The 16,077-nt window shown below is 46.2% G+C and overlaps 1 protein-coding gene across 5 annotated transcripts in view; it reads left to right on the top strand.

Moving 5' to 3' along the window:
* Window positions 1-15,813, top strand: part of LOC135250000 (phosphofurin acidic cluster sorting protein 1) — a 32,284-nt gene extending 16,471 nt beyond the window's left edge. For 2 of the 5 annotated variants that reach the window (XM_064325762.1, XM_064325761.1), the window contains 20 exons: window positions 6-97; window positions 279-362; window positions 1,017-1,076; window positions 1,503-1,663; window positions 2,391-2,478; window positions 2,577-2,660; window positions 2,887-2,993; window positions 3,639-3,771; window positions 5,398-5,502; window positions 5,976-6,082; window positions 6,706-6,860; window positions 7,263-7,373; window positions 7,538-7,640; window positions 8,094-8,136; window positions 8,839-8,881; window positions 9,248-9,392; window positions 9,644-9,882; window positions 10,744-10,809; window positions 11,334-11,453; window positions 12,115-15,813. In XM_064325762.1, the coding sequence (XP_064181832.1) occupies window positions 6-97; window positions 279-362; window positions 1,017-1,076; window positions 1,503-1,663; window positions 2,391-2,478; window positions 2,577-2,660; window positions 2,887-2,993; window positions 3,639-3,771; window positions 5,398-5,502; window positions 5,976-6,082; window positions 6,706-6,860; window positions 7,263-7,373; window positions 7,538-7,640; window positions 8,094-8,136; window positions 8,839-8,881; window positions 9,248-9,392; window positions 9,644-9,882; window positions 10,744-10,809; window positions 11,334-11,453; window positions 12,115-12,233 (2,165 nt within the window). In that variant the 3' untranslated portion in view covers window positions 12,234-15,813. The remainder of the gene's footprint in view (window positions 1-5; window positions 98-278; window positions 363-1,016; window positions 1,077-1,502; window positions 1,664-2,390; window positions 2,479-2,576; window positions 2,661-2,886; window positions 2,994-3,638; window positions 3,772-5,397; window positions 5,503-5,975; window positions 6,083-6,705; window positions 6,861-7,262; window positions 7,374-7,537; window positions 7,641-8,093; window positions 8,137-8,838; window positions 8,882-9,247; window positions 9,393-9,643; window positions 9,883-10,743; window positions 10,810-11,333; window positions 11,454-12,114) is intronic. The other 3 variants (XM_064325763.1, XM_064325766.1, XM_064325765.1) reach the window with 3 other exon arrangements.
* The last annotated feature ends 264 nt before the right edge of the window (window positions 15,814-16,077 follow it).

The raw sequence follows: 16,077 nt of genomic DNA, 5'->3' as shown, positions 1-16,077 counted from the left end.
TGCAGATCGCTCTCCGGACATTGATAACTACTCTGAAGAGGAGGAGGAGAGTTACTCTTCGGAGCAAGAGGGCAGCGATGACCCCGCCCACAGCCAGGTGAGGAACCTGAGGGACCAATGGGGGAGGGGTGGGCGTGGTTAAGCAGAAAGAGGTGGGGACAGGGGAGGGAAAAGTATAGCAGTGAAAGAAGAGAACGTGTGAGTGCAGGGTTGATTTGGGGGCAGTGTTTGCTAAGTGGGCAGGCGGACTCACCGTATCTGCCTCTCTCTCTCTGCAGTACCTGTTTGATGAAGATGATGAAGTGAGGAAGAAGAAACCGCGACGCAAACTGCCCTCAAACGCAGCCAACACCCGAGTGAACGTGAGCCTCTCTTTACTCTCTACTGTCCCTTTTTCTCTCCTTTTTCAGCACGTTTTCTTTCTGATTTTTTAAAAATCCCTCCTTTCTCCTCTGTAGTGTTATCCCTTCATTTTCTTCCTTCTTGCCTGGTCAGTGCTTTCATTTCAGAAACCCGCTGGAGCGCGTTTCAGACATACAGTACTGTGAGACATACGCACACATGCACGCACACACACGCACACACACACACAAACCATGCTCAAAAATGATGTGCACATACACCCACGCAAACACGGACAGTGTGGTATCCACAAGCAGCGACCGTGCGTTTGCACTGGACTGAGTGCTGTCTGCTGCTGAGGTATATTACAGGTTGACATAAGAGCAGGTAGCGGCATTGTGCAGAAGCGTTATTGGTGACAACGTAAGGATGTCAACATGGGATTGAATCCTGATGCTTCACTGTCATAAACTCAGTCCCCTTGACCACCACTTAAAAACTACCATCTGTAGTTTGGTGTGTATGTGTGTGTGCACGCTTCTGGATATGTGTGAGTGTGTGTATGTGTTTGTGTGTGTTTTGTCTATCTGTCTGTCTGTGTAAACATTTGGATGTTCCTGAATTCTGACCTACCTGACCTGAGCTAACTGCCTCATCTCTCCTTTCTTATCCAGCAACCCAACATCAAGCAGAAATTTGTGGCTTTGCTGAAGAGGTTCAAGGTTTCTGATGAGGTCAGTCGTTCTTTCCGGAACCTTCTCTTCTCCATTCTTTTCCTTCTGTTGTTTTCCTGCACTCTCCTTCGTCTGGTCGGTTGGTGTGTGTGTGTATGTGCGTGTGCGTGTGGTATATGTTGATTTATGTGTTTAAGTGTGTGCGTTGATATTGGTGTCCTGTGTGTATTGAGCTGTGTGTGTGGGTCCATATCGTTGACTGTGTGTGTGGGCTGCTCCCGGGTATCCATTTACATGTTAATGGGTTTGTTGATGCACATAAAGATGCATGTGTCAGTGATCTCTGATTTATATGTGCATAAACAGGTGTGTCAGTGATCTGTGATTTGTATGTACATGTATACGCGTGTCTGATCTGCGATTTGTATGTACGTGTACACGCGTGTGATTTTTATGTGCATGTTCACGTGTGTCTGTCTGCTCCAGGTGGGTTTCGGCCTGGAGCACGTGTCACGGGAGCAGATCCAGGAAGTGGAGGAGGACCTGGACGACCTGTACGACAGCCTGGAGCTCTACAACCCCAGCGACAGCGGCCCAGAGATGGACGAGACGGACAGCATCCTCAGCACCCCCAAACCCACACTCAGGTACATTCACATAGACCAAGACTGCATCCTCAGCACCCCCAAACCCACACTCAGGTACATTCACATAGACCAAGACTGCATCCTCAGCACCCCCAAACCCACACTCAGGTACATTCACATAGACCAAGACTGCATCCTCAGCACCCCCAAACCCAAACTCAGGTACACTCACATAGACCAAGATTGTGGTATATACACTTCCTTACCACAGCTATAAGGTATACAGAAGCATCAAGTCCAAAACTGGTATATACACTCCCCTTCAGCCACTACAAGGTATACAGAAACACCAAATCTCTGCCATAAAGGACGATGAAATGAGGGAAAGGTTGTGTTGTGCGCCCTCTGCTGGAGACATGGGAGAAGTGATTGACTGGATTTAGCGGTTTCGATTTTGATTTCTTTCTCTGTGTAACATCCCCACGCTCCCATTCACCCCTCTTTTTTGCTTTAATGTGTTAATCTGGGGGAAAATGGCCTCTCAGAAGAATCAGGTTATGTGATCTGTGATTGGATGCAGATGTCAAACTCATCGCTGTCACATGGCACAGGCTTAGCCTGAATTAAAAGGGAAAAATGTTAATTTGATTAATGTTTGTGCGTGCGCGTGTGTGCGCGTGTGTGCGCGTGTGTGTGCGCGTGTGTGTGCGCGCGTGTGTGTGCGCGTGTGTGTGCGTGTGTGTGTGTGTGTGTGTGCGCGCGTGCGTGTGTGTGTGTGTCTCTCCAGGCCTTTCTTTGAGGGCATGTCCCAGTCCAGCTCCCAGACTGAGTTCGGAAGCCTGAACAGCAAAGGCAGCCGAGACCCTTTCAGCCCTGTGAGTTTTACAGAAGAGGGGGGGGGGGGGGGTGAATAAGAGCTGTTCTACCTGCGGAACAGATGCGTTACAGTGACTGTGATCCCCTCTTCATCCAGCAGGGGGAGCAGCCTCCCTCAGAAAGAATGAAGCACTCTCGCAGTCGCAACCTGGACGACGCACTGTCTGAGACTGATACACTGGTAAGATGCACACTGACAACCTGAGACTGAGACAAACTGACACCCAAGGTTGTCATGACACTGATAAGACTCACCTAAACCAAGTTGTAGTTCCCCAGTTTTCATTATCAGAGCTCATTTATCTGGGGCCAGATGCAAGACTAAGACACTACTCATACTCTTTCCTCCTCTCCCTCCCTCTTTCCCTCTCTTCTCTCTCCCTCCCACTCTCCCTCTCTCCCTCTAGGATGAGCAGGATGTTTTGGGGGAGGCGGGACCCTGCGTCACTGTGTCTGTCCCAGAGAAACTCCGCACCCCCCTCAAGGCAGAGAGCCAGAGCCTGTCCTCCCCCAGGTGAGCCTTACTGCACACACACACACACACACACACACACACATACATACATTCATGCTTGTTTGTTTGTAATTGTCTGTGTGTATTTGTGTGTGTGTGTGTGTGTGTGTGTAATTGTCTGTAGCATGTTTGTGTGTAATTGTGTGTATTTGTGTGTAATTGCGTGTATTTGTGTGTATTTGTGTGTAATTGTGTGTAATTGTCTGTAGCATGTTTGTGTGTATTTGTGTGTAATTGTCTGTGTGTAATTGTGTGTAATTGTCTGTAGCATGTTTGTGTGTAACTGCGTGTAATTGTGTGTAATTGTGTGTAATTGTGTGTAATTGCGTGTAATTGCGTGTATTTGTGTGTAATTGCGTGTATTTGTGTGTAATTGCGTGTAATTGTGTGTAATTGTGTGTAATTGTGCGTATTTGTGTGTATTTGTGTGTAATTGTGCGTATTTGTGTGTAATTGTCTGTAGCATGTTTGTGTGTAATTGCGTGTATTTGTGTGTATTTGTGTGTAATTGTCTGTGTGTAATTGTGTGTAATTGTCTGTGTGTAATTGTGTGTAATTGTGTGTATTTGTGTGTAATTGTGTGTATTTGTGTGTAATTGTGTGTAATTGTGTGTAATTGTGTGTAATTGTGCGTTTGTGGGGCAGGATGGACGGGGGCCAGACCGCGCGGCAGAAGCGCAACGCGCCGCTGAAGGAGCGGCAGTTATCCAAGCCGCTGAGCGAGAGGGCCAACAGCTCCGACGGCGAGAGGTCCCCCGAGCTCGGCCACTCCACTTCGGTACGGCCCTGAACACGACCGTTACCCTGAACACGACTGTTACCCTGAACACGACCGTTACCCTGAACACGACCGTTACCCTGGACACGACCGTTACCCTGAACACGACCGTTACCCTGAACACGACCGTTACCCTGGACACGACCGTTACCCTGAACACGACTGCGTTACCCTGAACACGACCGCGCTACGCTGAACACGACCGTTACCCTGAACACAACCGTTACCCTGAACACGACGGTTACCCTGAACACGACCACGCTACCCTGAACACGACGGTTACCCTGAACACGACGGTTACCCTGAACACGACGGTTACCCTGAACACGACGGTTACCCTGAACACGACGGTTACCCTGAACACGACCGTTACCCTGAACACGACCGTTACCCTGAACACGACCGTTATGCTGAACATGACTGCGTTACACTGAACATGACCGCGCTACCCTGAACACGACCGTTATGCTGAACACGACCACGCTACGCTGAACACGACCGTTACCCTGAACACGACCGTTATGCTGAACACGACCACGCTACGCTGAACACGACCGTTACCCTGAACACGACCGTTACCCTGAACACAACCGCGCTACGCTGAACATGACCGCGTTACACTGAACACGACCACGTTACCCTGAACACGACCACGTTACCCTAAACCCAGCCGTTATGCTGAACACTGACCGCATTACCCTGAACACGACCACTTACGTACTGATACCAGTCCCACAACTACTCCCTAAACACAACTGCTTTCATACTGATACCTGACAGAAAAATACATTCTAACTTCCTGGAACATGACCACTTTTAATCTCCTAAATAATGACTTTATTTATACAGCGCTTTCTGTACAGCGCACGCAGCAGCGTTTTCCAATTAAAGGACACAGCAGCAGACTTCATTAAAAGGCACTCGGGTGTGCAAATAATGAATCAAAGGACATAAAAGAAAAAATATCTGTTAAAGTACGGTGAAATATACAGTGATAAAAACAGACTGGATAAAAGAATTAAGATTTTAAAAAAGTAAAAAAAAATAAAATAAAATTACAAAAAAGTAAAGGGTTTTAATCCTTGAGCAGGAACACTTTCCATTTATCTTGGAACCGAGGCTATAGAAAGATGAATTCTGATTTGTTTGAAGCCTTGGGATGTTGAGGCCCCTGTCTTAAATCAAAGTCCGGTGAGGGTTTACAGGTAATCTGTTACTCTGGTACAGGGAGGAAAAAAAGGTGTTGATGAAGGATGACCTGGAGGGTCCCCATGGTGAATGGTATTAATCAGTGCTGTGGTCCTTGAACCGCTCAGTGCAGGCTGATCGGTCACAGAACAGCAGCCAATCAGAGCTGGTTCTCCGTGACTCAGACCAGGGACGTGAGGAGGACTAATAGGATCAGACAGCTGTTGCTATAGGAACAGGTTAGGGCCAATGCAACGCGTAGCCTTGGACCCATTGGAACGGACTGACTGATTGGACAGCGCACTCTGGAGGAGGGCGCTAGCAATCAGAGATTGGTACGGAGGGAGAGTTTGTGGAATTAGAATGTTTGAACTGCTTGTTTGTTCTTTAGGTGCCTCTCAAAACATGCGTAATGAATATGCGTTTCCGTGGTTACAGGTCCTGCGGAAGGCCGTGTACGACCAGCTGAACCAGGTCCTCCTGGCCGACTCCGCCCTCCCCGAGTGCCTCATCCTGGTCAACGGCACGGACTGGCAGGGCCAGGTACGCCCCCCCCCCCCCCACCCCCACCCCCAATCCCACCGTGTTGTTGGCTCCAATCATGGGATTCATCCAATGAAATCAGAGCTCACGCAGTTTGAATTTTCTGTGAATAAAACCTTACAGAACAGCTACAGGAGCTCTTCTAACCATTACGTAATACATGCTTAAACATTATCAGGATATTCTGCTTTGATACGTTGTGGTCTTGTAATTCGGCTCATAACCTGTGCTGTAAGTGGTAAAAAATTTTTTGAGTGTGCCTGTGTGTTAGTACCTTACAGTGGATGTGAGTGTGTCTGGTCAGAACAGTACACAGTTTGTTGGTGCATGTGGGTGTCTGTGCAGCAGAGTGTATGAATGTGCCTGTGACGTTAATTTTTTTTTATATATAAAAGGCTCATAAGAGCTTTATAACACCTTAATAAGCACTGCATAGTGCCTTATGCATGTGTGCGTTTGTGGGCCCCTTGCAGTACGTGACGGAGCTGCTGCAGGCCCAGAAGCAGCCGGTCGTGTGCACCTGCTCGGGGGCGGAGATCCAGACCGTGCTCTCCGCAATCCTCACCCGCATACAGAAGTTGTGAGTGACCCCCCCCCCCCCCCACACCCCCGACCCCCACAGTCTGAGCAGATCTCAGAGTGATGTCACACAGACCTGCTCTCTCTCCCATTCCTCTGTCTCATCTCCCTTTTTTCACCCTCATCCCCTCATACATGTTTCTCTCCATTCCCCCTCTACTCCTTTTCAGTGATACTCCCCTCTATCCTCTGTTTTCTTTTCCCACTTTGTACCCTTTCCTTCTCCAGCACCACTCCTCCCCTCCCCTTCCCTCCATCCCCCTGACAGTTCACCCACGTTCACAGTAATGCTGTTTGTGCTGTTTGAAGGGGACTGGGTATTCTGGCAGGGTATTTCTAAAGCCTGATAGCATCTGGTTTTGCTGTGTGTTTTAGTGATTATGTCCCACTGGTGCAGACGTGAGTGTTTGATCATTTCTTTGCTCTATTTTGAAGTGTACTTGCAGTGCTGTCCTGAAGCTGACCCCTCTGTCTCTCTCTCTCTCTCTCTCTCTCTTTCTCCCTCCATCCCTCTCTCCATCTCCCTCTCTCTCTTTCTTCTTCCATCCCTCCCTCTATTCCCCTCTCTCTCTCTTTCTCTCCCTCCATCCCTCCCTCTCTCTCTCTCTCTCTCTCTCCCTGTAGTTGTAACTGCAACTCGTCCATGCCCAGGCCGGTGAAAGTAGCAGCGGTGGGGGGGCAGAGCTACCTGGGGGCCATTCTGCAGTTCTTTGTCACCCAGCTGGCGAACAAGACGTCCGATTGGCTCGGTCACATGAGGTTCCTGGTGGTGCCTTTGGGTGAGGAGGATTACGTAGCTGTCAAGTCATTTTGATACGTCAACAAGTGCTGATGAACAAACCTCCGTTCCAACAGAAGAACATTCCGGAAAGTTTGTCATTTTAAAATAATGGAGGTCGAATGTCTGTCCATTACAAGGTAGAATAAAAACATTGTCTGTTTCAGGCTCACAAGCAAATACTAGGCCACTGAGACACAGTCGGTATAGCGATATTTTGATGAGAATTCTGGACCGAACGCATAGCTGTTTTTGTCTAAAGAAGCAAAGCAACGCTGTTTGTGTGCCCCTGAAACCTCTTCCTGCATTAATCAAGGAGGGTTGACTTTATTTTACATTTTTCTCATTTTGAGAAAATGTTTTTAATGAAAGCCACACCCTCTCACTGCTCGGTCCTACACAGGTTCACACCTGGTCGCCAAGCACCTGGGCACTCTGGACAACCGCTACAGTGCGGCCTTCCTGGACAGCTCCTGGAGGGACCTTTTCAGCCGGACAGAACCCCCCCAGACAGGTGACCTCCGACCCCTACCCCCCTCTCAACCACACCTGGTGGAGGAAGCTGACCCGTCCAAACGAGCCAAATCCACTTTTTGTGTGTGATGCATTTGACCCACCCATGCAGCCCCGATGGCTAATCCCTCTCCTGCCCTCCCCCCCCCCCCCCCCCCCCCCCAGACGTCCTGGATGTGGCGGGCCGGATCTCTCAGTACATCAGCGGGGCCACCATCACCCACCAGGTGCCCATCGCTGAGGCCATGCTGACCTGCAAGCACCGCACGTGAGTCACAGCGGGATTCGGCCGCGCGGACACGTACAGACCAGGAGGAGCCAATCATGTGCTGTCTTTTTGCAAAAGTGTGCAAGGACTACAAAGGACTACAGAAACGCTCAGATATCAGAACCAAAGAAGAAGAATGAAATGCAGAAGATATACAAGGATCAAGTGTTGGCCCGACAACACTTACTTTAAATACTTTTTTATTTTCTGTTTTAAGTGCTTGCCATGAGGGTCTTTGTTATTGTTATTAGGGGAATAATTCTGTACTATGGTACCATGTCTTTTTGCTTGTTTTCAGCTATTAGAATTTTATTAGCAACCCAATTTACTGAGTGGGCCTTTAAAGGAAAATATATTGACTGTCACCCTGAGATGACAGTGCACTTCCCTCAAATGATGTCTCTGCTCCTCCTCCTCCTCTTCATCCTCCTCCTCCTCCTCTCTCTGCTGCAGGCATGATGAAGACTCCTACCAGAAGTTCATTCCTTTTGTTGGGGTAAGCTCCTTGCGCCACAGGGTCTCTTCCGGACAGCAGCAGGGGCGCCGTGTTAATGTGATGTGAATGTCAGCAGTCATCTGAATCTGGGTCAATTAGAGGGCAAATGCACTGTGCCGTCTACCTCACAGGGACGCACCGAACGTGCCGTCTACCTTGACCACCTCTGAAGCACTGTGTGGGTTTACCCCTCGCGGTTAAAATTCCAGACCTGCATCATATATTTCCATTGAAAATGCGCTGGCCGAAAACAAATGCATTGAGAAACATTTCATTACATTACAGGCATTTAGCAGACGCTCTTATCCAGAGCGACGTACAACAAGTGCATTAGTTCAAGGTGCAGAGGTGCAAAAGAAACACACTAGAGTGAAGTAAAGATCGTAGTGCCAGAAGTGACCACATCGATCAGGACTCCAACCCTGTAGAGTAACCTGTTCAGCAAACAACAATCCTACCAAGTACAAACTAGCACTGGAATCACAAACAGAAACCAAACACTTGTATAAAATTCTACGTGTAGTAGCAAAATATCTTTCAAATGCTGTTTGAGTTGCTTTGATGAAATGCATTTCTACATTACATTTCTGGTAGCCCAGGACCCCTGCCCTTGACGCCATTTTGCTACTTTTGGGGAGATTTGGGGCAGAATGTGGACGGCAGTGATGTTGCGCTGGTCTGACGTGTCTCTGTGTCACACAGATGGTGAAGGTGGGATTTATCGAACCCGGGCCTTCGTCTGCAGGTGGGTGAACCTAACATGAGTACCTGGCGGTGCCAGAGTTTAAAGACCTGTAGAATTTCTCAGGCACTCTGTACTCTACCCACATATATCTACATGTATATCTGCACATATGTCTGTTAGGAGCTCAAGGGTTGCCAGTTCCTTAGTTCAAAAATGATTACCTGAGTTTTGACTAAGAAGGTACAAAATATGTTCACAAGGCCTTTCGGCAGCCAAATTCTCAATATGCAGGACATTTAATACACAATTGACCTTTTTCTGCAGGTGCACACTGACTTAGAATAGTAATGTTCATTGCTGTCTCTACTGTATCAAACTGTCACAGCTGCTATAGCAACCATTGTCTCACTCTCCCCTTCCCTATAGGTGGGGACCAGGAAGAGGGCGCGGCCGTCAACTTGGCCGTCCCCTCCACATCCCCGCCCACTCACGGATCTCCATTGGGGCTTGTGAAAGAAGTGGCCACCCCGCCTTCCTCGCCCTCCATGAGCTCCGTATTGGCTGGACAGGGGTAGGCAAAGCTGTCAATCATTTTCAAGCTACTCGTCAATTGGTCGGTTTTTTTTTTTTTTTTTTTGAAAATTGCTATTGAAAAATGGAGACATAAAAATAAAAACAGACATAAAATATAAAAACTGAGGTGAGTGGGCGGGAATGAGGATGGAGAAGGAGGCTTCTTTGATTGTAAATACAGAGCCACGACCAGTCTAAAAATCATGCACAGCACGTCTTTAATATACTTTCCATCTTGCTTCCCGCCAGGAGTCCCAGTATGTCCCAGGGGGTGGACGCTATCGGGCTGCAGGTGGACTACTGGCTGGCCTCGCTGGCGGACAAGAAGCGGGAGGGCGAACGCCGTGACACCGGCTGCAAGAACACGCTGAAGAGCGCCTTCCGATCGCTGCAGGTCACTCGGCTGCCAGGAGGGGGCGCCAGCGACCTGCAGACGCAGGTCAACACGATGGCCATGACCGTGGTCACGAAGGAGAAGAACAAGAAGGGTGAGTTCATGCGGCGGACGACGGTCACCTGGCCCGACGGTGTGCGACCACTTTTCAGAGAGCAGACCAGAGAAAACTAAGATGATCACCTTGTAATTTATAAAACGTTATATTTTTTATCACAGACTAAACATATTGCCATCCCGCTATTAACTATAAAGTAAAGAAGTAAAGGCGACTGTAATTTTCTTCACTTTTAGATCGCATTGGTACCATCAACAGTACCACCTTGCCACACAGAATTTGATTAGAATTTTAAGTAGCTTACTTTACCTTTCATTTCTTGTTGTTTGACTGCTGTGATCTATCACTGTGATTTGTTAGCTTGTTATCTGTCTATGCAGGGGAGGCCAAATACAAATATTCAAGGATTTGTAACTGCTGATTCAGCCCCAGTGCTCTGAGCTGTCAGATCTCTTACCATCTCTGCAGTTTTTCTGCACCAACTTTTCACTGCAGGGGTTTTCAACCTCTCCTTATACAGGGATCTGCAACCAGGCATCCATATTTTGAAATATTTTCCCAAGTCCATATAAAGTCATTGCATATCAAGTCTGGCCAGGGACCCCCTTACTGTACCGTCAAAGACCCCCACGGGTCCACAAACCCCCTGTTGAAAACCCAGGGTTTAGAGCACAGACGTCCACCTGCTGTATCTATCCATTCTGCAGTCTACCAGCTGATTGCGTCCAGTCATTGTATCCACAGTCATTGTGTCAACAGTCATTGTGTCCACAGTCATTGTGTCCACAGTCATTGTGTCCACAGTCATTGTATCCACAGTCATTGCATCCACAGTCATTGTGTCAACAGTCATTGCCTGCACAGTCTTTGCCTCACTGGAGAACTTTTCGTACACAGCTGGCAGAAGCATGCTGGAGGTGGCCAGTCTACTAGAGATTCTACCAGAAAAGTCGCTCTTGCACAGTGAGATTGAGATCAGACACTTTAAATCTGGGTGAAAGTAATCCCGTGACTTAAACAGTCCTCTGGGTGAACGTCCTCTTGGTGATTTAAACAGTCCTCTTGGTGAAAGTCAAATGGGTGATTTAAACAGTCCTCTGGGTGAAAATAATCCGGTGATTTAAACAGTCCTCTGGGTGAAAATAATCCGGTGATTTAAACGGTCCTCTGGGTGAAAATAATCCGGTGATTTAAACAGTCCTCTGGGTGAATTAACCGGACCTCTGGGTGAAAGTCATCTGGGTGACTTAAAGCTATATTTCTTTTTGGTGTAACATAATACAAGTCGTTTTGTGGAGCTTACCACATTGTATTTGAGTAGCATGACTGCTCGCAACATCAGATGTCCCATTGATCGTTAATGGCAGCACCCTGGGTGAAAGTCATCCGGATGACTTAAAGGGATATTTCACTGAGTGAAACCAATGGGAGTTGTGTGTGTGTGTGCGCCCATTTGACCTTGTGTGTGTGTGTCTGTGCGTCTGCAGTGCCCACCATATTCCTGGGGAAGAAGCCGAAGGAGAAGGACGTGGATTCCAAGAGCCAGGTCATCGAGGGAATCAGCAGACTCATCTGCTCCGCGAAACAGCAACAGACCATCCTGAAGGGTGAGAGAGGGAGAGGGAGGGAGAGAGAGAAGGAGGGAGGGGGGAGGGGGAGAGCCTGTGAGAGAGAGCAGAGAGGGAAATGGAGGAAGCGAGACAGAGAAAGGGAAAGAGGGAGGGGGTGAAAAAGATGGAGAGGGTGTAACACGAATTATCAAACACCTCTCGACTCTTTGTCTGGGCATGTAACTTTACATACTAAATGTACGCAAAGTTATACTCATTGGGACAATAATCACTAAGGCACACAAAATGGATGCTATCAGGCCTTAAAAATACCCTGGCAGAATAATTGAAGGCATTATTGGACCTGGTGGTACAGTCAATAGCACTTCATAGTTGCAGTGAGATTTCTTAACGTGAAAGGAACGTATTGCTCTTTCAGTTGACTTCAAGGCCCTAAATGTTACGGTTGAATAGCACTGGCGTGGGGGTAGCCCTTGTTTTTTAATAAATGCAAATACGGCGGGAGGTGACGTGGACACACCCAGACAGAAACTAACCAGGGAGAAAAGGCTGTGTGTGTGTTATGAGAGGGTAGAATCAACGAAGGTGAGGAGTTTCCTGGTCTTTGCTTTAACCTTCTGTCTTTGCTCTCTCTTTCTCTATCGCTCCCTCTCTATCTCTCTCTTTCTTCCTCTCTCACTCACTCACCCTCTCACAGTTTCCATAGATGGCGTGGACTGGAACGATGTCAAATTTTTCCAGCTGGCTGCCCAGTGGCCAACGCACGTCAAGTACTTCCCAGTGGGACTGTTTGGCTACAGTAAACCACCCTCCTAGGACCCGCCCCCGCAGGCTTCACCTCTGCCCACCCATTGCACACAGCCCTTGTCTATCAGAGCTCTGTGGTATCCCTGCTAACCAATCAGAACAGAACTGACCAAGGGAGGCAGGCCTCTCATACATGTTTTTTTTATTTTTTTTTTTGTTTCTTTCATTGACTTTTATTCATTTTTATGCTTGTTTGGCAGTTTTATTTGTATGCTTGTGACCCAGCGTGCGTGTGTGTGCAAGTGTGGATGGGATTTACAGCACAAAATAAGTAAAGTGATGCCGTTCACTGGCTTAAACAGCAGAGGACACGCATTTGGATTTGAGTTCATCTTTAATTTCTTATTGTTTGATTACCGTCATCTATCACAGCGCTGTGAACTAATGTCCATTTGCTCTGCAAGAATCGCTTAATCCCGGATGAGAAAGAAGACCAAAAATGTAATCGTTCAAGAGAATAATTTTGATCAAAGGTTTTATTAAAGTCATTTTTAAATGCAAGCGATCAACGCCTCATGGAGGAGGGCAGGAAAGGATTGAAATCTATAAAAATGAGGTGGGGTCAGTTGCATAGTTTCCCTCTTGAATATCTGGTACAGCTAAAGGAATATAGGCTATGACTGATAACATTTCTTTCACTTGTGATCTCAGTGTTAGGAGGTTCTGTGTGGTTACTTAATTCCTTGCTCTCTGAGGCCGACTCGGCCTTGATTGAATATCTTGTATACATTGATACACGTGTATGCAATAACAGCATATTTGGAAACGTCACCGTAGGACTTTGAGGAAGTTATATTTCAGCCCCTATTGTTGTATGTAGATTCAAGCAAAAACAGCACTGGGACTCCAGTTTCAGCGTAATGGCCATTTGCTAGTGGGGAGAAATCCGAGTTGCTGCTTTTTTTGTTTTGGTTTTTTTGGAGGTTCAGTTCTAGTGTCCAACTTCTTTGTTGGAGATCTTTCATTGTGTCTATTGCAAAGAAAGTATTCTGTGTGTGTGTGTGTGTGTGTGTGTGCGCGCGCGCGCACGCGTGCGTGTGCATGTTGGGGATGAGGAGGGAACAAACGGGTGTGCTGGGTCAAGATAGGCCACGGGTGCATTTTGGGGCAGTACGTTCTTATCCATTGTTTCTTCTATGCACTCAGCTATGCCTCAGAGGTCAGTGTTTCTTCCAAAGCACAAAGTTGCCCGCCACCTTCAGTGCAGTAGGTGACGGACAGCAGGCTCTCAGACGATGTGTAACGTTTTGTTCAGTGTGTCCCGTCAGCTTCACAATGACCGTTTTGTTACCGGCGACTGATGTTTTAATGTTCTGTCTTGTTGGTGCTGGAGCACAGCAAAAAATGTATCTATGTCCGGTGTATATGTGTAACATTCGTACCACATGACACGACTCACCAGTGAAGCGTACGTGTTGATTTTGCAGTTGACATCACCAAACGTGAATTTGGAAAATCTGTTGTGGGTGAAGTTGTCTATTACATGCTGTTGTATGATGGAATAGCTAGATCTGTGGGGTTAGGCTTTTTCACTTGGCCATATCAAACCTAGAATCTTATCAGAAGGGGGGGGGTGTTTAAAAAAACAAAACCTGTTTTAGTATGTAACATTACAGACCATGGTCAGGAGGGCAAATTCACCTGTGCAGTTTCACTAGCACCCATGTTATCAGGATTTGAGGTGTTCTCTGTGCCTGCTATTAGTCCAGTGGGTTACATGAGTACCAGGGGATCTGTCTGTAATGCTTGGCATGTGGGTGTCCATCCACAGGTCAAAATTACTATTGTCAGTGTTCTGACAGCATAAAGTATTACAATAATAAACAGGTTAAGGTTTTTTTTTTTCTTCTTTTTTTCCTTTTTTTTAAGGCGGGGGTGGGGGGTTGGATCTGAATAGTCTAAATTCCAGAACAGTAAGGCCGTCTTCAGTGGAAAGATTATACCACTTATACCTTCATTTGAAATTCTTTTGCACTCAACATTCATTGAGTTCTGGGTGCTGTGATCTGTTTAACCTTGGAGCCTATTTACAAAAAAGTACAAAAAATACTGTATTTCACAGTGGCTGATGGCACAAGTAAGGCCATGAGTAACCAGTTGCCATTTTGGAAAGGGTGAGTTCACAAATTAGACCAAACTTTCAGTCAGGTGATTCTGTTATACAAAGACCCACAATTCCAGAATTTCTTCCATTAATATCACGCTGTACAGGTCAAGGATGCATGATGTTTGGCCCCCTGTCCTAAACCCAAAATGGTTGAATAACATGGCAGTGAAATCGTTATGTTTGGCTCAGCGAACTTTGGTCCTTTGTGCAACACACAAAGGACTGAATGGCAACAGAATAAAAGATTAATTCAAATATGACTACGAGATGCTTTGATCATAACAATAGCGAAGTGCGTTTTTTTTTTGTGGGTTCTGTGAAGCTGGCATTTACAATTGGTGAGGTGGTGGAAGATTCAGCCCTGGACAGGGATTTAATCTAACCTAAGTCCCTCTTCTGTTAGCTATGGTAATAACTAATTTGCTTTATTTGAAAGTGTTGATTGACTCTACCCATGCCCTTGAGTCGCCCTTTTGCGGAAAAAACAAATTGCTCTGGTTGGTTTCATCTTAGCACTTTTTTTTTGTTGCCTTGCTTACATGGCCATGGGAGAGGCTGAGAAGCACTGCTTGATTGTTAGATGCCACAGATTGCAACAGCGACAAGTGCTGGGAAATAGCTTGAAGTTTTCAGTATTTTTGGTGGTGAGAAAAGGGTCAAAGGCTTTTCTTTTCTTCCGAGTTGTCAATGTAAAAAGCCGATTTACTCTCTCTCTCTCCCTCTTTATGAAATACTTTCAGCCACTTCATACCCACGTTTGCCCTTTTCTTTTTTCCTACCCATATCTTCTTTTAAAGAACAGCATAAATCTTTCTGTGGCAAACCTAGAGGTAGCCAGCGGACGGGAATATTGTTGAGTCATTCACCCCTCACCTTGGAATTTGGAGAATGGCAATTGCAACTGTATGACTACTCTTGTCGCCTCTGCTGTGCGCTGTGCTTTTGTGGATCTTCTGTTACAGTTGATTAGAGTAGGGACAGAATGTCTAGGTTGGGTTCCACATGTCTTGGAAAATTATCTTTGCTTTCTGGCGGCACTGTCTTCAGTCCCGCCCCCCGCCCTCCCCTCCCCTTTCTGGCAGTTTACTTTATGCCAATATACTTTATATCATAATCACAAATTTTTTTTAAAAATGTGCTTTCAGAAAAGTATGTTGGTGTAAATCCGGATAAGAAAAAAAAAACATCTTCAATATTTGCTAAAGATCAAAGCTTGTGGATGTGAAACAGATATTTTTTTGCACATGCAGTCTTTCCTCTGCTTTTGTTGTCTTCAACCAGTAGACCATTTGCCTATAACGATAATGCTTGTACATATGAAACAAGTGCTTGTAATATAAGTTTAGAAATATTCTTGTGTTTATTTTTCATTTATTTGTTTTGTCATGTTGCTTTTTCATAATTTAAGAAAGTTGTTAATCACAGCTATTTGTGGAAATGTTACTCATTGTCTTTTTTAAAAATAAAAAGCCCTGATTTTTATGTGCTTTTTGTCAGTGCTTTCGTATGAGGAGTTAGTTTGTCACAAAAGATTATGATTTGCTGTTGTGCTGTTTTTTGACTTACTTATTGGGCTACATTTTTGTAATTTTATTTTCTGTGGAGACCAAACAACTTTATTCCTGGCTACTTATCTAGGTCGTTGACAGTATTGACAGTTTCTAATATTCATATACTAGCTGAGTAATAGCTAAATAACATAGTTGATTAGTTTACTACTGTTAAAAGTAAATCATAATTGTGTTC

Source organism: Anguilla rostrata, chromosome 3 (assembly GCF_018555375.3).
Source record: "Anguilla rostrata isolate EN2019 chromosome 3, ASM1855537v3, whole genome shotgun sequence".
Lineage (NCBI taxonomy): Eukaryota > Metazoa > Chordata > Actinopteri > Anguilliformes > Anguillidae > Anguilla > Anguilla rostrata.
Note: the sequence above shows the minus strand (reverse complement) of the source record. Positions and strands in the feature narration are given on the sequence as shown.